This window comes from Idiotropiscis lumnitzeri, chromosome 7 (assembly GCF_059441095.1).
Source record: "Idiotropiscis lumnitzeri isolate Australia: NSW breed Sydney's pygmy pipehorse chromosome 7, RoL_Ilum_1.0, whole genome shotgun sequence".
In the NCBI taxonomy this organism is placed as follows: domain Eukaryota; kingdom Metazoa; phylum Chordata; class Actinopteri; order Syngnathiformes; family Syngnathidae; genus Idiotropiscis; species Idiotropiscis lumnitzeri.
Genome location: NC_142397.1, coordinates 12,400,876 through 12,424,660, shown reverse-complemented (window position 1 = coordinate 12,424,660; position 23,785 = coordinate 12,400,876). Strand labels below are relative to the sequence as shown.

At 38.5% G+C, this 23,785-nt stretch overlaps 1 protein-coding gene and 2 long non-coding RNA genes across 5 annotated transcripts in view; 1 reads left to right on the top strand and 2 right to left on the bottom strand.

The window, feature by feature from the left end:
- Positions 1-1,403: 1,403 nt before the first annotated feature.
- Positions 1,404-23,257, top strand: LOC148333590 (uncharacterized). Of its 2 annotated transcripts, XR_015844226.1 has the most exons (6): positions 1,404-1,610; positions 7,599-7,741; positions 9,331-9,434; positions 19,011-19,046; positions 21,207-21,246; positions 21,995-23,257. It is a non-coding gene; the product is annotated as an uncharacterized LOC148333590 (long non-coding RNA). The 2 variants fall into 2 exon arrangements; XR_015844227.1 differs by lacking the exon at positions 19,011-19,046.
- On the bottom strand, positions 4,192-13,921 carry scn2b (sodium channel, voltage-gated, type II, beta). 2 transcript variants are annotated; one of them, XR_015844225.1, is made up of 6 exons: positions 13,657-13,920; positions 9,120-9,280; positions 8,828-9,044; positions 7,528-7,720; positions 6,775-6,841; positions 4,192-6,249 (listed from the first exon to the last, which is right to left on the bottom strand). XR_015844225.1 is itself a non-coding variant. In XM_088300418.1 (4 exons), the coding sequence occupies exons 1-4, from the start codon at positions 13,736-13,738 to the stop codon at positions 7,524-7,526; spliced, it is 657 nt and encodes a 218-aa protein (XP_088156544.1). In that variant the 5' UTR covers positions 13,739-13,921. The 2 variants fall into 2 exon arrangements, 1 of the variants encoding a protein (XP_088156544.1); XM_088300418.1 differs by lacking the exons at positions 4,192-6,249; positions 6,775-6,841 and having other exon boundaries at positions 7,524-7,720; positions 13,657-13,921.
- LOC148333589 (uncharacterized) overlaps positions 16,542-23,785 on the bottom strand; it is a 33,282-nt gene continuing 26,038 nt past the window's right edge. The window contains exon 3 of the long non-coding RNA XR_015844228.1: positions 16,542-16,802. This is a non-coding gene — a long non-coding RNA (uncharacterized LOC148333589). The remainder of the gene's footprint in view (positions 16,803-23,785) is intronic.

The following is a 23,785-nucleotide window of genomic DNA, read 5'->3' as shown; positions in this document are numbered from 1 at the left end:
GGTGTATTTTTGTTCTGTATGTCCTAGCAGCCGTCCACATCCTTACATGTCTTTTACTGTTCTCAGCATAGATCCGCTGTAAGTTTTGTGTGCTTATTTTAAATACTTTAAGAATCTTGGAAATGTGCCAGATAGGGTAAATTTAAAGATTATTAATACCTTTCAAGAATTTGAATGTCATGGAATAATTTTTTTAAAAATTATTTGAAAGATTACATTAATCATGTATATAATGCATGCTTCGATACCGTTTTACATAACAATAATAATATAGCTATAAACAAGTCATTTACTCTCTTAACAATTTCCACAAAAGGCTGATATCTCTGATTACATTAGAGTGTATTAATACTTTACCATGAGTGATCGAATGTAACATGATTTTGCCCCAACACCTTTCATCAGATGGTCACATTGCTACATTGAAAGTGTGATTGAGTAGAGGTCAAACCTGCATACAAGTCATCAACGTTCACCACGAAACTATCAACTGACATTTTCCTTAATTTTTTAAGTGAATAGTCAATTGATCTTTTTGACAACATGAAGGCATATATGCAGAATTTGGGTCAAGAAGCCATCGAAATATTGATCCCAAAAAGACTATTGTTCTGGATGAATCTGAATCTGCACAGGCGAGTGTCCATCAAATTATTCTTACTATTAATGCAGTGTCATTGCCATTGACATGCCACTCTTTCTCATTTTGTCTTTCATTTATTTACCGCAAGGTTCATACTTCACGATTCAAATATGACCACGCACGCACACACCATTGAGGAACATACACAAAACATGCCTGGTGGCAAATGACTATCGAGTCTTTGCATGTGCACTGTAATAGCTTGTGGCAGTGGCATATGTGCACACACACCTGCTCCGTGTCGGGGTGACCTTGGAACACTTGCAAGGCGGAGCAAGAGAGGACATTACACTGATGAGAGGAGGGGAGAGGGGCATATTAGTGAGCTGTGGGAGAAAATAATGGTGGGAGGGAAGAAGGAATTTTGCGGAAAGGCAGAAAAGGTCTGTGGGGGGTGGATGTAACAGCAGGCAAAAGGGAGTAACTGGAGAGAGAAGGAGTGAGCAAGGGAGGGTGTGGAAGATTTCTTTCTGGGACAGCCAAGGCGCTGAAATGCTGCAGTAAAGCCACATGGCCAACATCACTGCCGCGCACGCACACACAAACACGCACAGATGGACAGAGGTCGTAACCCTTTCTCTACCACACCGACGTCATCTTCCTGGATGTGAGTGCTCCCCCCCACCCCCAACCTTGCCCCTCCCCCACCCCCCAGTCTGATTAACCTTCCTAACACTTGGGCCTGCTCTCCTTTCTCTCCCTCCCTCTTCCCCTCTCTTTCTCTCTCTCTCTCTTTGCAGCAGCCGGTGAGTGAGCACATTTCAGAGAACATCCTGAGTGGCCCTGTCTCAGCCTCATCTTCAGAGCTGTCCCCGTCCGAGTATCCTTCCCCGCCCCCCCACTCTTCTCACCATGACCCTTGGGTCCACCATCTCAACTGTGTTGTCTTTCTGTGGTTTCCACGTCTTTTCGATTCTCTCCGGCCATCTTATCAGACAGTTGCCGAGGAACGGGATGAAAGAAAAAGGTGAGTCCGGATTGAAATTGAGAGACAAAGTTTTGCAAGTGTTAGCTGTAAGTTGCGGACTTGAGTGCAGAGTCATTGTGAAATATTTGTTAAGCATGTGCGCGGCGATTTTATGTTGGGATTTTGCGGACTTTGTATGCTTGACCTTCGATGAAGTACACTAGAAAATAGATGTGATGAACTTGATAAAGGTGGAATGTTTTGCCATGAAAATAAACTGTCAGCTACATTTACAGAATATTTTTGTTAACTATAATTTGTCCATTAATGTTAACTAAAACTACTTTTTTTTTTTTTTTTAAATATTGTTGAATTGCTATCTTAATCTAAAATCTTAATTAATACAGGCACATTGTATAACTTCTAAATTTCATGTTGTTCAGAATGCTTTTGAACAGCATCTGGGATTAGTGGTTGGCAAGTCTGCCTCACAGATCGGGTCTCCAACAGTTGGGGTCTCCAACTTCAACTCACATCCCCAAAATGTGTATTTTATGTTCATTTAAGACTTTAAATTGAGCGAATGTGAGTGTGAATGGTTGTTTGTCTACATTTACCAAGCAAGTAACTGCCGATCAGTTGTGTATAGGGATAGCCACCACCTTACTAGTGACCTTAATGAGGACAAGTGCTATAGACAATGTATGGAAGAAAAAAAAATCATTAATATCTCAACAGAACTTTTGACCTTTTGACACGCCACGTCTTTTCCACTCCAGATACCATTCATCCCAAAAAAAAAAAAAATACACCGATCAAGTAGACTTTGATTTTACGGGTGTTTATCATCCATGTTTAAATTGGCTTATACATACACACACACACAAACATGCAAATATTGAGTTTAATTATTTAAATTCATTCTGTAGTTTTCAAGAGCATGTGTGTTCCTTGAATTTGTCAATTTCTGTCCTTCACAGTATTATGTGGTACAAACAATTCCAGGTGGATATGATATATAGTACTGAATCCGGAAAAAAAGGCAATCTCATAATAATTGAGACCAAACATGACACTCAGTGTCAACACCAATATTGTTGTCGATAAAGTCGAAAAGACGCATGCAATATGTTTCACGCTGAAGTCCGTCACGCTTGGCAGTGAAGGTTGTTGAAAACAAAAATCCGCATGTGCAAAAATGCAAAGTAATGCAGATTGTCCCAGCTGACCTCTGAATGCAGCATGGCTCAGCTTGGCTTTGCCTGTCGTGGTTACTGCTTAGATGCACTGCAGCACACAAGCAGCATAACTCCCAAACATCTGTCATATTTTTATTTTGCAAGTGATTTTTTTAACCCCATAAATATAAGTGATAAGGCCCAAATATGCGTAAATGTCAGACAATATTCTAAATGGGGCACTTTGGAAGGAAGCTAAAGTGTTGTATTATAAAACCACAATGCAGCGCTGATGGGCTTTGTGAGTACCATTATCTCACAACCATATGAATACAAAAATTCTGAAGTCCACATAAGAAAGGCCGGAGCCCAGTTTAGAACCCACAAACTCAGAACTTTGAGGTATGGTGCTAACCTCTCTTCGCACCCGGCTTCCTACTCTTGAATGATTTTTCCCTGTTAATGTCTAAATATATCAAGGTGACCAATTTATTTAAATCCTGAAAGACAGAAGTTATATAAATATTAATGTGATCTTTTTGGATTAAAAAAAGAAATAAAATGTGTCTGCAGAATTTTAATTGGGAAAAAAATAAATAATTACAATAAATGTATTTCTTTTAAATACTTAAATGTACTTTTTCCATCTGAGAAAATTAATGTAGCATGAGCTTTGTTATTGTTTGTTAAGAATCTGTGGGTTGGTTGCATGATGTCACATAATAAAACAGTCAAATATGATGAAATACTTTATTTGGATAGTATTTTTTTTTCTCATTCCCGGTGCTTAAATTAAGGTTATATGGAGAACATATCTTCCTTAGCATACAATCACCATGCCATGTTCTAACTTCAAAGTCTACACCTTCGGGTAAACCCTTTACATACACAACTTTTAATATGCTTTTCTCATTTACACTTTTTTTGCATGCTCTCAAATACAGCATGATGTAAAACAGTGATTCTCAACTCTTGTCACGAAGGGACCCTAATCTTCCACTTTATACTTTGTCGAAACAGCAAGCAATGTTTTGTTAAAAAAAAAAAAAACATAATACGGTATGTTACTTATTAAATGCAGTTTCAAATGAGTTTGACATACAGCCAAAAGTATATCGAGCTCTGAAGTCAAAGGCTGAGCCGGACTGCATTTGTTTACAGAGTAGTTAAATAACAAGTGCACGAGACCTCTTCGATTCTGGAAAAAAAAATTGGAATATAAGTACAGGTAGCTGCACTTTTGGGTCCCGACTCACCAGTTTAGAATCACTGACGTTAAATATGTGGCAATGTGCAAAAAGAGTGACGTGATATTCAAGACAGGAAAGTATATAATGAAAAACTTAAAAAAAAAACAAAAAAAACCACAAACAGACACACACACACACACACACACACACACACATCTTTTGCGTTGCTGCATTTGGAATGTAAATCTCGACAAAAGTTGGACTCCATTGAGATTAGAGTTCTTATATCACACTTTTTTATTGATATTCGAACTACAGAAAATGATATAAACCATCTAGGCAGCAATTTGTTCTTTTCAAAAACACATTAATTGTAGCACAATAAAATAAGTGCTTTATCAATAAAAGGTGCTGACTGTTACACAGTCGAGAAGATTAAGCATGCGCAGATGAACTCATGTTTGTTTCTCGTTCTGACATAACTTACATTGGTACGAGTTGGAATGTGTTAACAGCGTGCATTAAATAGACTACCGTACACTGTACATGCTTTTTTTGTGACTAAACATAACCAAATCTGGCGTTTGTTCACCTGCCGAGATTAGATACACTTAAATCTGTGATGTTTTTGAGCTCTTTACTCTCTACCCTGATGTGATGATTTACTCAACTGTACATGTTGAACATGTGCCTGAAATTCAATTCCATTGAATTATAGAGCGACGGATGAGATTGTATAACCAGCACAGGATTAGAGTACATTTGTACATGCTGCAAATGTAAAATCAATGCACGTGCACCAAAACAACAAGGAAAGTATAATTTGGTACGTTTATCATAACAAGCCTTTAGTTACCTCCTTTGAAAACTCAAAATACTTTGACCCAAAGAAAAAGTGTTATGGATTTTCATAAGATTAGAAAATTTGTAAAATCAGTGTTTTTTTTTTTTTTTGTTGTCTTTATAATGATTTAAACCAAATACGACTACATACTGTATACATAGTGTTTTTAAGGACATGGGTCTCTATGTTCTTAGACAGCCGCATGTGAATACCAAAATAAAGTCTAACCCACTCCTGTGCAGATTTACAGATTTGGAAATTTGTAAAGTGGGGCATTTCAGTGGGCTGACGGTGTTTTCTGTTCCATGCCACCAAGCAGACCTGACAAGTAGGTGCCATAAAGTAATCTTGACCTTAGACCAATTAAAAGCTGGGATTTAGACTGCGTGTCTCTCCTGTGCCGAATTTAAGAGAATGAGAGGAGCCATTTTGATGGGTCAGCAATCATGTCAGCTGTGTTCAATGTGACAGTGACACATATGCCCATTGCTGCTGCCGTGCATCTACGAAAATACCAAAAGAAAGAAAACACCCCTGAGTACAGGTAGACCGCGCTTGTCTCACTGTGCGCATGGGTGGAGTTTTCTTTCGATTTTTTTTTCATATTTTCAGACTTTGCACAGGTATAATTGGTGTGGAGGGTGTTTGCGCCGTTGTGGGATAGAAAACAGCCGCCTCCTGGCCAATCTAAGTGGTTCCCCCCATTCCCATTAAAATAAGGGTGGCGGAAGCACACACTGTGGAAGCAGAAATCGACTTAATGGGGTCCACGTGCAAAATGCATTCATACAGGTAAACTGCAAGATTACCCCTTGCGGATGTAAAATTGTAGACCACCAAACTGAAAAATGCCGGATCCATCCATGTTCTGTAATAATGTTATTGGATGCAGCACTTACAATCAGCTTGATTTAAAATTGACTATTTTACTTAATAATGTAAAATATGTTTTTTTTATACGCTAAAAATTATTTTACCTGGTTAATCCTGAGCCTCAGGAATGTAGATTTCAGCTGCATTCTCACACATGATTGCAAACTGTCATCTGAATCTGAATTCTTCATTTGGCCCAGTGCACAAAGCAAGGTTCAAAAAAGATTGATTGGATAAGTTTGGTGTGGAAGAACGTGTTAGCCCTGACCTCTACCGCATAAATGTGTTTATGCAAAACAGATATTTTGTTAGAAACTAATTTCCTCGTCTTTTTAGATGCTTTTGTTTTCGGAGGTTATACCATACAACCGTAACCTGTCATAGATGTTCAATGACAAATGTGTTCCTTGGAGAGATAGAAGAATAGTTAAGATGAAGATGCAATCGCTGCCTATAGCAGACAAACGCACACATCTCTCTCTTTCTGAAACATACACACGTAAAATCACACTCGTGTCCACCGAAACACACAAACATACAGCAGGAGCAGATGCACTTGTTGGTTCATGATTCAGCCAGTGGTTCTTCTGGACAGGGGAACGATGACGCATCATCTGAAAGAAAATGGAATCAAACCTTTAAATTTGTCGGGACAGTTTGAGCCGGGAAAAATTTTTGTAAACTGAGATTAACTTTAGAGGTTTCCCTGTTAATCTAAAAAAAAATAAATAAAAACCCGCCGGTGACAGATTTTGGACGATACACACTAAGAAGCAGCTGTATACGATGAGTAAAGAATTGTACATCTTCATAAATGCTTTGAAGACACGTGGGCTGTGTAGATATTACATTTTCTCCAGGAGTATTTGTGAGTAATTTGGGAAAAATAAATATTATATCCATCCATCCATTAGGCCACATCTATCCTTTGTGTACTCTCGAAGCTCTAAAAAATATCAACTTTATAGAATATACTGAACCGTATTAAATGTAATAATTGTATGTGAAGACCGAGCAATATATTGCATTTATAATTACTCAATTAGTCCAGCTAATCATGGAAAAACATTCCAGATTACACATTATTTTACCAGTCCCTCCATGTTTTTGATGGCAAAGCAATTAAAAAAGGTGCTTACCAGGGGAGGTGCCAGGTCGACAGCTCTGCGGGCTACTAGTTTGTTCTGATGGCCCGTTTAAGGTTGTCTGTCATAAAAGAGATGTCAATTCAGTAAAAGTTTGTTTAAAGAGGGTTAGAGAGTGTGAAGCTTGGTTTACAATCTGTGATCAGAATAATAAAGACCTCGTAAAATAGACGGGCGTGCTGGAGCCTATCTCAGCTGATTTTGGGAGAGACACTCTGGACTAGTTCCAGTCGATCGTTTCCATTTTAGTGGGACTATTCTTGAGAAGGAACCACTTACTGACACCAAAATCAATTCTTTTGCCATTACTGCTGACCGAGCCGAAGGATAAGCTCTCAGAAACCTTGAGTACTTTCGAAATGAGCAAAAAAATGCAGTCTCGAAAATTTATCTCATAATCCATTTGAAATCTTGGGAAAAAAAAAATCATTGACATTTATTATAAAAGGCTGTCAAGTAATGCTTTCAATATACAATTTTGAAAAGGAAACGAAAAAGGTTGAAGGTAAATTTGCGCGCTAGTTGGTTCGCTACGGTAGAGTGGACATCCGTAGTTACAAAGGGATTAAAAAAAATCTCCTGGAAAATATAGAACGTGTCCTTGGCCTCTTTTTAAATGTGCACATTATGGTTGGTTTAGTTACAGTATGCGCGCAATATGACGGCAGTTACACAGTGCGGGTGCACTTTAAAATTTGCTACGATCCTACTGGTGAAAGTTTCCGATTTGAATTTGTGATTTCTTACTTTGTTCCCTCATCTGGGGCACCTTCGGCTTCTAATTTCCCCTCCTCCTCCATCTTCTCCTCTGAGGTCAGATCCTGCTTGAGATGATGACGAAGAAATTTCACAACTACCATGGAAAGGATAAGGAGAGCCAGCGCTCCGCCCACTGATGCCCCGATTGCAACAGCAATTGTTGAGTCTCTCGGTGGGGGAACTGAGAAAAGCAAAGAAGAGAGTTAAGTATATCCTATAGACAAGAGATGGAGTGCGGTGCTGGCTAAAAGCTCGACTGGGCTGATTAAACAGAGTGGAAAGAAAGTGCTGCTGAGTTAGCCTGGCTAGTGTGCGAGTGGGAGAAAGATGCTGAGGGACGAAGTTCAACCTCTCGTCAGCCATTAATAAATAAAAAGCTGACTCATGAGCAGAAGGTTCACAGCATCAAAAACACACACACGTCAGGGGAGTGCTTTTAATATTGAAGATGATAATAATAACAATGCATTCACTGAATTCAATTCTACAATAGTCCAGAGGGTTCGATGCATGTTGTTATCATATTTATGGATGAAATACGATGACATCCACCACGGATATTAGAGGAGTGCAGAATCTGTCTGCTTGCGCTTCGATCAAATCCACCAAAATCGCATTAAACCACCTGCGCCACAACTTCGACCTGCTTTTAGTTGGATTAAGGTGTTGTCTACTTTCTGTCGACAACTTATTAAGTGTGTCCACCACAGTGTTGCACAATCTTCCAAGTTCCCAAACACGGTCAACTAGACTTCACGAAAATGAAGACGTGTCAATTTTTAAAATAAGCGCACGTGCGCCTGTCTATGAAAATAGAACCCTCAGACTGTTTACATGGTCGTAAAGAATATGTAACTATTGAGTCAGTCTTACGGGAAAATGACTTTTACCGAAATATCTTAGTACAAACTGAAATTGTACCAAATTGAATTTTCCATTGTCGACAATACACCTAATATAAGGGATCGGATTGTAGGCGATTGAAGCATGTAGATAATGTTTATTGCATACAAATGCGCCACTAAAGTTTGATACTTTTACAGTTGCACACGTTTGAATTTTGACCAACATTATCCCACAAAACATTCGAGGTCAGACTTCTGTCATGCATGGTATTAGCAAACCTCACAAGCCCAGGTTAAAATACACAAGATGCGAATTTCATGTGTAAAATTTGTGAAACACAACCACTCGACCGTCTGAGATCTCCTGGCTGTATCTTCAGGGAAAGTTTACGATTAAGATGCGTGCATATTTATTTGTCCAAGAGGCAAGGTTAGTAGCTTACGTTCAGTAAAAACCTTCAGGTTTATCGCTCCATGTCCATGGATGCGGTCCGGAGGATTTATCACATAACAGTTGTAAATCCCTTCATCTTCCTCCTGAACATCTAATAGGGTGATTGACAGGTCATTCTTTTCCAGGTTTCCCGCAAACAGCACCCTTTCGCCAAACCGCTCTGGAAACAAAGCCACCATTCCTTTCTTCTTGTAATATGCCAAAAACTATGGAAAGACAGAAACTTTAGTTGCAAAATGCAGTTGGAAATTTCACTCTTCATATTTGGCTATCTTTCTTACCATTCTTTCCGTATCGTTGAGTGATTCATGGTAGGTCCAGTTCATGACAAACTTGTTTGTGTCGATCTTATAACAGGAAGTGAATGTGCATGGGATTTTGATATCTGATCCATTCATTACGTTGATTTTACTGGGCACGATAACGTCCATGCTCGAACAACCTAAAAGTTAACAGAAAACATTTGTTTTTTTCATTGTTGTTTTTTCTTAGGCTTTTCCATTGGGTCCTCAAAAATCGTTAAATCCAACAATATGAAGGCATGTGGAGTTTGAACGATGATTTTCTATTCTTCTATACGAACAACGATGAGTTTGGTAAGCATGAGTTTGCACTCCCTAGACAGAAAGTGTGTGTGTGTGTGCGTGAGAATGGACTCTGCACCATTCTCTACTGCAGTCGGGTATTTCTGGCTGGGTTCCTACTGCTGCTGCACCACTGCTTCTCTGCAGCGCGCAGGCACACACACGCACGCATGCGCGCGCACACACACGTTCAACATACATATGCTGTGAATATATAGATGATGGTTTTTCACAAAATCAGGTTTGCCTCCAAATATGTAAACTAAGATATTCATGATTTTATTTCTATTTTTAATGCCCTTCAAAATGCTGTATAATACCTGGGAGGAAGTACATAAAAACGTACAAAGTTAGAGAAATTTTTATTTTGACAAGACACAATTCCAAATTCTGAGAAAAACATGATTAAAGTTTTGGCTCATACATCTTTCAAAGATCCATAGCAACCCGCACCAGGAAAACATTACTTTGCCGCCAAATTTTTCAAAAGTTTTGAAATACAACTCGGAAGTCAATTCAAATAGCAAGTAAGGACATCATCTCAGATTTGAACCTTTTACAATCTGAGGAAGTTTGACATCTCAACCGATGGAATATGAGCAAAAATGGTGATTTGATTCAACATCCATATAGCATGTTTTTTCCAATATTGTACATCCCTAATTTTTATACACTTCGACTCCAATGTGTTTTGATGCTGCACAAAATGTGAGCTTCCCTTCCCAAACACAAACACATGAATCCACACCCTGAAATACTGTGTGCATTGTCAGCAGTGGGCTAAGCAAGCGAGCTGTGCTATGTCATTGTCATCCCCAAATACTGACCTACAATAACTGCTGACACAGCTAGAACCAACATATTTAAGCATACACTGCAATCGACAAATTTATACATTCGCAGTAAATTGTTGATCGGATCAAACCAAAATAAAATTTAGCAGCTACAATAGGCCTCCTACACAATTCTATTTTGCTTTCAAGCAGAAGGCTGATGGTTTTGTGCTAACACTGACTGCAATGTGCAACTGCTCGTGGTTCCCCTCACTATGACTAAAGCCTGTGTGCAGCTGAAAAAAAAAAACAGCGCCAAAACAGGATGCTGCATGCAGCATGCTTCCCTCATTTACATGCCAAGCGCAAGTCTCGCACAAAGTGCAGTCCAACTGTTCGCATGAGGGGAGATTTCTTTCTTCGGCCTACAAGTCGCTGGAGTCCAAGCAGGAGACTGGGGCATGAGAACATCTGAATTAATTATCTATCTATCTATCCATCTATCTAATCTAATCTGATCTATCGGGCATGCGCTCTGTACTGATTTTTATGTCAATGAGGGATGTCCCAATGATTGGCTGTGAAAACCCTACATTCCATCCCACACAATTGACACGTTACACCCAAATCTACTGGTGCAAAGTCCAGCAAAATACCAAAACAATGAAAACCTTCAGCTAGACATGCGCCCAAAACGAAAATAGGGCCCTGGATCTCAGTTTTTTGTTTTAACATCCCCTCTCTTCCTTTTTATCCAAATTTGTTGTGCAGGTTAAAGGTCATTCCTGGTGGAAAGGGTTTTGAAAAGACTTACAATTTTCTATGCTACAAAAACTGACATTTGAACGTGGGGTGTATAGACTTTTTATATCCATTGTACAAAGTCTATCAATGACTCAGCAGTCCTGTACGGGAAAGACGGGCAGATACACTATGAGACAGAGGCACTTGCAACGACATGAAATACTGCAGTGAAGCAGCCTCATGCATACCTCAGTCCCTCTGCCCCTCCCATCTTTGTCCAGCTTACTTGCCCCCTATTCTTACTTCATACTCCTGGTACCCAAAATGTTAGGTACCTCCTTCTCCTTATTATGACTACAAGTGTCTACCTCTTCTGTCTCCGAGTATTCGGTGTATGTCGTACATGCAAGGTCAATGCAGGAAAAGTGAAGGTGAATCATTCTGCACAAGTCCGATCGATTCCAATATTCCATATTTCAAATATTCCATATTTGACAAGCTTAGTTGAAATGGAGCCTCATTGTGTGTCTGTAAAGCACTGTGATTTACACTGATGGTCAGCTAGGTGGATGAGTGATTAACACATCACTTCTGCCTCACGGTTGGAGTTTAGCTATTGGTAAGTGCCTGTTCTGTCTCTCTTCTTGTCTGCAAAATAATATTTCCAGACACTTTCAACAGGGATTCTGATTTCCCATATTCAGGCAAATTATTTGATAGTTAAGTGTTTGGTATATATTTAGCTTTGTTGAATGCATAAAATTGCTGACAAAGCGTTCGGGGAGGCCGGGAGGTTTGTGCCTCCTCACTGTGGTACGCAGCTGCGTTTTGAGTGGCCGTGGCAGCCACCCTGATTAAGAATGCCACCTAGCGTCTCGACAGTCTGTTCTCATCATACTGTATGGCTCATCCTTTGGGTCGAAAGGAATTGAATCGAGACTGAGATTACTCCTATTTCCACTCATTGTGGAAGCTTAAATAGTGTCTGTGAAAGATCATTATCCAATTAAAAAGATGCAAAACATTCATTTCGAATAAGACTGATCAGAGAAGACTTTCTTGGAACTAGAATCATCTCTACTTTGATGGAAATATTTTTGAAGCTCCAAGATGAAAATTAGGTAGGTTACAGGAAAGTAACAACAATAATGGTAAGGCAGTAACACATTTTAAATTTTTGCAAAATAAAATTAGAGTATAGAAAAAAATAATAATTAAAATTAAAAACTATTCCTTGAAGTTTGGAACACTTTTTTTTGTAATTCATCAATTGAATGTTATGCATTTAAAATATAATAAAGATGGTTTCAAATGTACACAAAATAATACATTTAGTAAATGCCTAAATTAAAATATTTTTTGCTCAATATTTATTAATCTAATAAACAGCTTTTTAAATAAGATAGAAATTGCAATGAGCTTTTAACCAATTTTCAATGTCTCGCAGCTAACTTAACAGTAAATAAGGCCACTCTGTTTGGTTCATAAATTCGTAAATCTGATTTATGTTAATGCTTTACCAGTCATGAACCTCATCACACGACACGGGTACACAAAATATTGAATTATGCAAACCCACTAGTACACAAGGATGGGGTAACCACTAAACTTAAAACTCCCACTGCCTATTAAAACTACCAAATATTGAAACATCAGGCACACCCACCTTGAAGCTGAGGTAAATTAATTGAGTGGCCTGTTGCTGCCCTCTAGTGACATCAATCGGTATCTGAACTTTTAGAGCAGCACATACACATGGATATAAAAGAAAACAAGTGAATGTTGGGCTACCACAACGAGGAAACAATGCTGATACATTTCGTCATCTTTAGAAAAAAAAAAGCTGTCCACGTATGCATTACACCACAAGATTTCCCACAAAACTACATTCTGAGTTGTTGTCATGGAGACGGAAATGGGTGAGGCACCCTACTTGTTGAAAAAGATCAAGATGGCCAAACAACACCTGGTCCAGCACGACAGACAATTGACCATCTTTGCACTTTGCAAAAATTAGGATTTCCAATCCGATCGCCTGCATGTATTGTGCTTTGGAGGGAAACCGAGAAGTTGGGAGACGTCATACAGAGTTGCCCCACCTTTTTTTGTATACACGTGAACATTATCTTATTTGTGTTTTTTTTTAATATACCCCATATAAGATTTATTTGGATGGGGGATTTTCAGACACTAATTCCCAACAATTCAATATCAAGATACCACTTAAATCGACTTTTTAAGGTAATGTATTAAGGCTGTTAAAAATGAAGCTTCATTTATCAAGACAAGGAGGCAGTTTGTAGCGCATATTACGTCTATATGCATTCGTGTGATATCACAGTAAATCAGGTAAAGCGATTATGTGACTTGGAGTAATTAGGATCATCTCTAGACCTTAGATGTCCATACTAAGTGATAAGGTTGGGGGGTTGAAGTGTAGTTGCTCAATGTGTAACTCAGACCCCATAGAAACCTGTAGACTCCATTATCAGTTTTGTAGGGCGCATCTTAAATGGGGACGAGAGCGGATATTTAGGCCTTAGAAATAAGAAAACATGGCGAAGGCAGCTGTTTTTAGAAGATTTCTACATTGATGGAGCGACATCATTTATTACTGCAACCCATACACTCATCACATAAATATAATAACAATATCACATTATTGTAGTATTATTGAGTGGATCCCTCCGGTCAATGTAGGGCGGCGTGCTTCTTACCGGAGACCGAGAGCATCATCATCACCGAAAACAGAAGCATCCGAACGTCAGCCCTCCTCTCCCCCAGCGCAGTAACACACATGGTCGTTGCTTAGGAAAGCACACACAACGTTTTTACACTTTTAGAAAATGATGATGGGTACAAAACGGAGCAAAAAGATCATTTAGGGTGAATTAAACGGCAACAAAAAAATTAAAAAATACACAGCATATGTTTACAGGCAGGAAATGGCTGGCAGTGTCTGTAGCCTTATGACGGTTGGTCTCATGGTTGCCCGATTGTTTGCAACAGAGGCGGGAGGGCGAAAGCATCGGCACGTAAGCAATGAACTTAATCACGATGTTTTAAGATTTTTTCCCCCTAATGAGGATTTTGCACAAGCCGCATACGTTTATATTAATATTTCAAAACTGAAAATATAATATAAAGCACCGCACCAATCCAGTAGGTTTACTGTTACTGACTGTGAGTGTAAAATCAGATTAGAAGAAGTGTGACTGTATGTGTGAATTTATGAAGTGTTTTATTGTGCATACTGGTAGAAAATGGAAGGTAAACGGTATCATGCAAAAGAGCCCTGGTTGTAATTGTTTGTAATAAATGAAGTAGTCGTGCAAACCAAACAAAAAATTAATCTACCCCAATTCAGTTCTTCGCAATATATTGTCCATGTGTGTTGGAAATAAAATGTTTTATTTTTTTGACGTTTTGTTGTCAGAGTCATCATTAATGGTTCAGATCAGTCAAGGACAACATCTTATTTTGGAATTAAATATAAAACGAATTATGGTAATGATTGGATGTTATATTTCAGATCTTCACATTACCATCAGCTATTTGGTTACGTTCGCGGCATGGTGATGTGCTGTACAAGCGTTTCTTAGAACTTGCAACCATTAAAAAGTGAGACGGTAATACCCAAATCTTGCTCGCTAAATTGTCATGAGTCAAAGTGTTTAATTAGCAAAAGAAAATTAAAAGGCAAACAAAGAACTAGGAAAACCAAAAATATCAAAAGTACAAAACAATGATTAAAGAAACAAACAAACACTAGGAGAAGGACTTGGATGTGGGATGGAGGGCACCAACACGACAGCATGTATGGACAACTGAGCTTGACAATGACCCAACAAGGAGTGAAAGGAAAAAGGGTACTAAATACAGGCAAATTGACAAGACAAGGAACACCTGGACACAAAGGGTTGGAGGGAACCGATTGGTCAACAAGGGCTTGGGTAAACGAGCTCAGGTGGACTCAATAAGCATGACGAGACCGACAAGACACAAAGGAACACAAGGCAAAACGTGGTACGTACTGTGCTTGCGCGTGTGCGTGTGCGTGTGTGTGTGTCCGTGTATGCGCAATAGGATGTGTGTTATTAGAGAAAGTTATTTTTTTTTAAATTGCATTAAATGTGTCATTAAAGAGCATTAAATTTTTATTTTCAGAAAACCTTTTAAATAATTTTATATAATATTGATTCCTTTATGGCGGCATGGTGGGCGACTGGTTAGCACGATAGCCTCACAGTGAGAGATAGCATCGGACGTGGGTTCGATCCCGGCTCCGGCCATCCTGTGTGGAGTTTGCATGTTCTCCCTGTGCCTGCGTGGGTTTCCTCCGGATACTCCGGTTTCCTCCCACATTCCAAAAACAGGCCGATTGAACACTCTAAATTACCCCTAGGTATGAATGTGAGTGCGGAGGGTTGTTCGTCTCTGTGTGCCCTGCAATTGGCTGGCTACCAGTTCAGGGTGTCCCCCGCCTACTGCCCGAAGACAGCTGGGATAGGCTCCAGCGACCCTAGTAAGGAGAAGCGGTACAGAAGATGGATGGATGGATGACTCCTTTATTCCTCATTACCTTACACAGATTTATATTTATTGTACAGTGTTATACGCAGTAGTTATGTATGGTTGTGGTTAAAATAGGTTAAAGATTTTTTTTGTAGTGAAAAAGACACCAATGACAAAAATATAAACTGATTATGCAAAGAGATAAAAAGATACCATTAATAACTACACTGTTGAGAGAAAGTTGTGAGAACACACAGGCGGACAAACAAATGTCCACTCCTGACCAACTAACCAAACTTCTCACTCACTCACTTGCTCACTCACTCACTCCGGTACCTCTGAGAAAGTGTCGTAAGCTTGCAGGGGCAGTAAGGGGGTGGCTCCTCTATCTTCTATGTAAAAGTTTGAGGGCCCACTCATTTTCTTGGATTGGGAGGGGCTGCTGCTTTGTGAGGTGGGGTCCGTTTCACACAGCAGTTTCAATGAACTCTGAGTCTAATCCTGAACTCTGAGTTGATCTCCTCTGAGACAGGAAACTCTTAGTTCCAGGTTCCAGAACAGTTGATTTAAATACGTTTAACGAACTCGGTGTGTCTTCACCTGAAGTTAAGAGCGTGAACTATAAAAAGCCAACATCAATGGAGCCCCGATTTGACAGTCACCATGGCAACGGGGAAGAGGAGGGCTGCGTTTTTCATCCCACTAGAAGTTGAAATATTAATGCATTCATATGACGAGTTTGAACACGTTTTAAGGAAGAGATGCAACACCGCTGCAGCTGCTACAGAGAGAGAGACAGTGTGGGAGAACATTGGTGCTTGGGTTAATGCGTAAATTTCAATGTAATCCTTTGCAATAATATAACAGGGGAAAACTGCTTGAATGAAACCTTATTCATTTATTTCATTTCAGTGCACACTCGCAGGGGAGAAGCGCACCAGCATCACATATGATCCTGACATTTCAGAGAATGACAGATGTTTGTTGAACTATGATGGAGTCGAACATTTTGAAATATTAGTCAAGATGAATGGACTTTCTATTTGCATAATCTGAGTCATTATGGGAGGGAGCCATGATGGGAATGTGTGTGCCACCGATGCAGCCAAACACACTGGGAAATACTAAAATAAATTCAAATCAATAATCCAAGTCTGAGGTTACAGCATGATGCCACTAAGAGAACATAATTTAAAAATATTTTAACAGAACTCTACATCATTCACCTGCAATTCTGTGGAACACATGCTTGATGACTCTGACAGGCACAGTGGAGATAAACGTGACATTTCCTGTTGATAATCCCATGGATGGTGCAGCATTACTGTGCAGTGTGGAGTGAATGGCTCTGAAAAAGACGTAAAAAAAACCTCATGGTTCATTGAGAAAAACCTGGTCTTGACCAGGTTTGATTCCTCGAGTCTGTTACGTATGGCAGTAAATGACTGAGAGCTTAAGTTGTCTCACTTTCTGATACCGGCTAAAATGACCTCTCTTCCTCAAGTTTTTTTTAAATGGAAAACTTGAGTGTTTCCCTCATTTCAGCGTTGGCAGACTATGAGTTTTCACTAAACCTGCTTTGTGAAACGGTCCCCAGAAATGCGTTAAACTGGGTGAATGGAGGAAAACAAAACACCACTATGGGAATTTTTTAGCATTATAATTTTAACATGGCTAAAAGCTGAAAAAATGTATATTGCATGATACCAATGCTTTGAAGTAATATGTCCTCAGAATTATTATTATGTTTTTTTTTAAATCACTTTTACTCCTTTTGCATTAATGACAGCATCAAAGCAGCGTAGCATGGAGGCGATCAGCCTTTGGCACAGTTCAGGTGTTATTGTAGCCCGAGTTGCTCTGATATTGGCCTTCAGATCGTGATTCTGTTCCCTCACCTTCCTTTTGACAATACCCCATAAATTTTCAACAGGGTGAAAGTCAGGCAACTTTAGTTTAGGTAGTCTGGGCTTTGTGGACAAGAGGTGGAATATAAAATGATTTTCTTCAAAATGCTTGTCGGCAGTAGGTAGCATGTAGTGCTCTAAAATCTCCCTGGTAGACATCAGCGTTGACTGTGTTCTTGATAAAAGACATTGGATCCGCATCACCAACATGGTTGCCCAAACCATGATCGAGAACAAGATGTACTCTCAAATTTTAGACTCATTGAGAAATGCCTTTAATTTTTTTGTCGGGCCTAACATCAGCGTTTGATACAGTGGATCACAGTATTCTGTTGGCTTGTTTGTCGCACCAGGTGGGCATTAGTGATTAAGATCCTCTTTGGCTGACAGAACTTTTTTATGTTAACCTTGGACTCTGGAGTCCTGCACTGAACATGCGGTGTTCCACAGGGTTGAATTATGTGCCCTCTTTTGTTTTCATTGCATCTGCTCGTTTTGGGTACCATCTCAAGGAAACTTGGTATTTCCTTAGATCTACTGTATGTCCGTCTTGCTGAGCAAAAGAGATGCTTTCTCATTCTTTCTCATTGAGGCCACTTTTACAACCATAAATTCAGATGTCTTCCCCATGATTCTCAAGTCTACTAAACCAGACTCTGACCATTTAAAAACAGAGGAAAACCTCTGAAGGTGTTTTGAGTTAATTAGCTGACAAGGTTAGGACACGGGCAGCCTACTATGTTGAACTTTTTCCATGATATTCTAATTTTGTGAAATAGTATTTTTTTTGTGTGTCTTCCTGCAATAATCATCACAATTGCAGTAAATAAAGGCTGACATATTTCACTTCGTTTTACTTTTATTCAAATAAATTATTGAAATAAATGGCTAGAATATATGTCCATTGATATCATTTTTTGACACCCACGTGTACAGTGTTTTGAGTAAGTAGGTGCAAAAACCACAGTGGCCACATGCTTCTTTTTATTGTAGTTCTTTATGGAGCCAGAGCATGGTGCTGTGACTCTATGTTCACAACACCACAATCCTTGAACGAGTATCTCTCAAAATGTAAGCAATTGTTTTATTTTACACTCCACCATTTGCTCCAATATGAACATTCATACCAAAGAAAACAACCTTTGTAGATAGGTAAGGGTAAATATGGTGTTTTTAATGTCATGATCTTCTATTTATCTCTGTTGACAAATTCTTTGTGACCTTTTCAGTGACAATGTGATAAAAAGATATTCCTCTTAATTTCCTGTTGCATAACTATGTTAAATATATATTTTTTTGTTATATTTATATGATCATTTTCCCTATGAATGACTCGCCATCATTTTAGATGGCAGTAGTTAGTGCTAAATTATTTCACTGGTTATTAGGCTGACCTCAGACTGACCTTTCCACTATTTGCCAATAGCTTTTCAATATTGCATGTCAGATAGTCACCTACACACAATGACGAGGGCAACTGAGCTCACAAAGCAGATGCAAGCAGATGTGAGAAACCCGGAGGTCATCCAGTGAGATACTATTGGATTGCATTTTCCAATGTCTTACTAGACTCACTGTGAGACACTTCTGGTCCCTTCATACATTTGACACACATTCATTAAATCTCAGTTTTTCATATTGCATTGCAGTGAATAACATGACAAGGTGGAGAACAATGAGACAAGGTGAGTGAAGAAAAATGTATTTCCCTTTATTTTCTTTCTCTGTGGTAATTTGAAGTCAACAGTCACACTCATATTGACTTTCACTTTAAGAAAAATGTCAACCTGGGGTGAGGGGTGGTGTGGTTCTGCTGTTGTGTGAAATTCAATTGTCAACTGAGGGGAAATGAAATATAATTTTTCTGATATATATTTTTAAAATTTTAATGACATTTTGAAAATCAACAAGTCTCAAATTATTTTTGTGAATTAATCCACGAATTGGATCACATGTAAATGGCAGTTTATCGCACAGCAAGCAGCTTCATACATAGTACATTGAACATTGAATAAACTTTGCAGCTTGTACCAGCAATCTAGACGTGTTTTATTGAATCATCTTTATTTGTCATGTGCACATAATGGGAAAGTTGCTCCATACAACCATGTCGCTTCGCAGGGGTGCTACACAGCACACTGGTGTATACAGTCTTCGAATCATATCTATGGTAATAATGTTACATCAAACTCATAACCTGTGTGAAGAGGAGGCAAATCCAGGTCCAGAAAGTAAAAACCTTGGCCTGGCATAGTTTGGATTTAGCCCCAGGTGCTTCTACTGGCAGGTAAATGAACTTGGATTTTTACTTTCTGGACCTGGATTTGCCACCTCTGCCTGTGTGCCAAGTCAAATGAAATCGTCATTGTTATCCTTAATTTAATGTTAATATTTCCAACTGGCCAAATAGCTGATCCAGATGACTGTTTCTATTTGACAGAAACTTAATCAGCCATAAATTGTTTGCTTTTTAAATGTTTGTGTTACCGTGTCATGCTGCCATGAAAGGCAAGTTCCGTCTCTACATCACATTCCGGTAGAATTTTTGGTAAAATGCTCAAACCTTTGAGCTCAAATTCCCACGTTCTAATACAGTTAGCTGTAGGTTTTTCAGGTTACATCACCCTGATTACCATTATTGTGCATGTATCTCAAGAACAAACGGTGGCCAACAGTGGCATCAGCGGGAGGTTTCTGAGGCAGATTTGAGGGGAAAAAAAAAAGAATAAAAAAAAATTAATCAATGACGCTTATTGTTAAATTAATTGTCGATGATTTTGATTTGTCAATGTAATTGTGACTAGTCACCCAATCTTGCTGAGTATTCTGATTTGAAATACAACCTGCCAAAGTGGCTATAGGGGCAGTGAAATTCACGGTGTTAATGTCGAGTCCTGGATCTAATTATTTTTCAACAAGGGTAATACCAAAAATCCTCATCTTTGTCAGTTTATAAGGACTGCACAATCGCACATTTTTTTTACACTTTAACTATGAAAAGGGTGGCGTAATCTTATTAGTGGTTGAATTCCACTAAGCCTAATTTGCTGTATTGTAAAACATGAAGGGAGTCTTGCTGCTATTTAAAGAATACATGCCAGATTACACAGTGAGGATACCAGGACTCAGATCACATGGATTGCCTAAAATAATCAAATGAAATGAATGAGAGAACAAAACATTTGCTATCTCCTAGAAATATCCATATTACACAAAGAAATACATTCTGACAACAGTGCAGTTACAGTGCTAAAAACAAAACAAACATCGTGTATATAGGTCCACATGCATACATAACATACATTATGAAGTGCCTACAGCATTTCAGTGGAGCTCAACGGAACGCCTTTCCTTTTTTTTTCTTTCAGAAAACTCTTGCATCTATCAAAGAGGTCTCAGCAGGAATTGGCTAGCATTCATCTCTTCATTTCTTTTGTCCTTCTCTTATTCTTCTCCGGGGATTTTTTTTCTCAACAAAATTCAAAGGAAAAGAATTTCAGAAGCCAACATTCAAAGCTTTGTTTGGTGATTAGTCAAGGAGACGAAAGACAATGAAGCGTGTATTTGTGGGCGTGTTAGCAAGTAGTGTGTCTACTGTGGCCCTTTGGTGACAGCTATAGGGCAGAGTTAATGTGATATTGGCACCGTTAGATGCGCAATTCAGATGGGGTTAAAATGTCTACATAAAAGTCGTTTATATTTACACCCAGTCACACTAAAAAGACGATGGAACTTTGACTCATGCAGTGTTCATCTGTTCATTGACTTTTATTCTGTGGTTACAAAGAATTGAAAAATTATTGAGAAATCCCATGTTTTTCCTTTTAACTGCTCATCTTTTTCAGGGTCGTAGGAAAAATGAACCCTATTCCAACTGAATGCGAGGTAGGAGTCCGGGCACTGGCAGAGTTAAGATTTTTTTCCTGGGGAGAACATTTTTGTAATGTCTGTTATTATAATAGTGTATAATTGGGTAACAATTTATTTGAAGTTGTTCGTAGGACTGTCATAAGACTGTCATATTTATGATATGACACCAGTCATGAACATGAATGAATCCTTATGACATATGTCATTAACCCTAACCCAAACCATACTTTGCATCAAAAGTGACATAATTTACCAAATGACACTTAATGACTGTCTATCTGTCATAAGGAATCATTCATGACAGGTGTCATGTCATAATTATGACAGTCTTATGGCAACTTGAAATAAAGTGTAACCTAAAATTGTAGTCTAATAGCTGTATAATTCTCCCACACTATGAAATAACATGAGTGGAATGAGAGCAGTTGGCTACCGCTGACATCTATTATACTCCCAAATTTCACAAAAAGCCTCTCACGAGTTGTCATCATTGCACATTTATCCATTTCCATCGTTTTCATTTCTGAGGAGACTAGAGGAGCTTTTAACACCAATATAATTTGTGTGCAATGAATAAATATTTCATGAGGACTACTGGCACTAAACCAAACAACTTTGCATTAGCCTGCCTGTAGAAAAAAAAATAAATTAAAAAAAATAAAATAAATAAATAAATATATATATATATATATATATATATATGCACTTTTTTAAATAATGAAGTAATCTCTCCTTACTTTTTAACTCTGGTTTACCTTTTCAGATTTGTGCACAGCTGTGCATTGAACGAGACCCAAGTGTCAACTTTGAACATGTAAAGACCTTTGTTTATTCAGTACACTTTTTTCCAGAGCAGATGTGAAGGTTTTCAACTATACTTTCACCTTGACTTGAAAGTAACTCTTCCAGTTGAAGAAGAACAATCATGAAGAACAACAATGCTGCTACCACCAGCTTCTATACTTGTATAATAACAGTGTTATTATAGTCCCATTATCCAGTCAACACAATACAAGACAATGGAAGAGACCCTGCAATACAACTCTGCCACCTCCATCATCCTTCTGCTATTAGCAGTTAGTGATTTAATTATTTATGTTGTTGTCTCACTTCTAGCCTTCAACATACAGATTTATCAAGCATTCTGTCTGATCAAACAACATGTATTAAATAACAAATGTGCGCACATTTGTGCGTGAGAAAACAAAGCAGATGATACTGTCAAGATGAGTTGGATTGAACGTGATCAGGATTGACGAGTCGTGATGATGTCAGTGAAAAGAAGCAACGTCGAAAATGCAGTTTTTATGGATGTTTCCTTTGCGTGTTTGGTGTGTTTTGTGAATAATTAGTTAAAACATGGATTTCAAGATAAAAAAACCCCTCTATATTTGTCTTAGATTTATGTAAATATATATCTTGCCTGTAGTAGTGATGAAGTGGTATAGGTTTCTCTGTCTAGTTGCTCGGTATAGTATGGCCAAAGTGAGAGAAAGTAACTGTCAATAAAAGAAGAAAAATGCAACAGTCAACTCAAAGTCATGTGCTTTTAATCTTTGTGTGAGGAGACTTACTTCCCAGGCAGTAATCTTCCACCGCTGTCATCCTAACTAATCATACATCAACTTGTTTTTGCACTTGTAAGCAACACTCGTCTTCGTCTACCCTATGTACAATATTTGCCAGATGACATCAACGGGTGAATTGATTTATTCCTTTGGAATTTGTTTTGGTTTGGCAAAGCATGTTTTTATATTTGTATTAAATATTAAGATAAACTAAAATGCTGCTAAAAACATTGGCTGTAGGTCCTGTACAGGCAATAAAGGTTTTATTTTTCACAACAACCTGAACTTGGAACAGGGTACGGTGAATTTGATTTTTCTTTTCATTTGGGGAAAATGCGAATATGTAAAAATGTCTACATTTTTCGCATCAAACTGTTATAACTGTGTTTGAAGCAATACATGTTCAAGAATGTCTGACCGGATGACAAAATTAAAACAACCAGTGGTTATAAACTGTCCACAGATCGCACATGCATCTCTTTATGTCCTTTTCATCAAAAGGGCATGTGACTTATATTGGACGTAAAATTGACTGAAAAACGCAAATTTTATTACTGCTATTGTAAATCCTCCGCTTGCCAAATTCGCAACAGTCCTGCCAGCGGGGCGATGGAAACAAATTCTCGCGGGATCAGTCAGTTAACGTCCGGAGGGCTACAGGTGACATAACACAAACGTATTTCAGTGAGTTTTAAGGCACCTTCAAATAATAATCATATATATTTTTTAAAAAGATGTACAAGTTACAGGTGACTTGAAAGATGGAAAATGTTTTGAAATTATTTATCTTGGTCTCATCACACAAAAATTGCATTTAAACACTGCTGTGTAGACTATTTATGGATTGACTAATAAAAGTAAAAAAGTATATAAAGATGGCTCATGAAATCAAATCAATGTGTCAGATTAACATTCTGAATGGCGCATAATGGAGAAGAGGCAAAAAAAGAAGTAGCTATCCGGAGTCAGCAGTGAAAGATCACTCT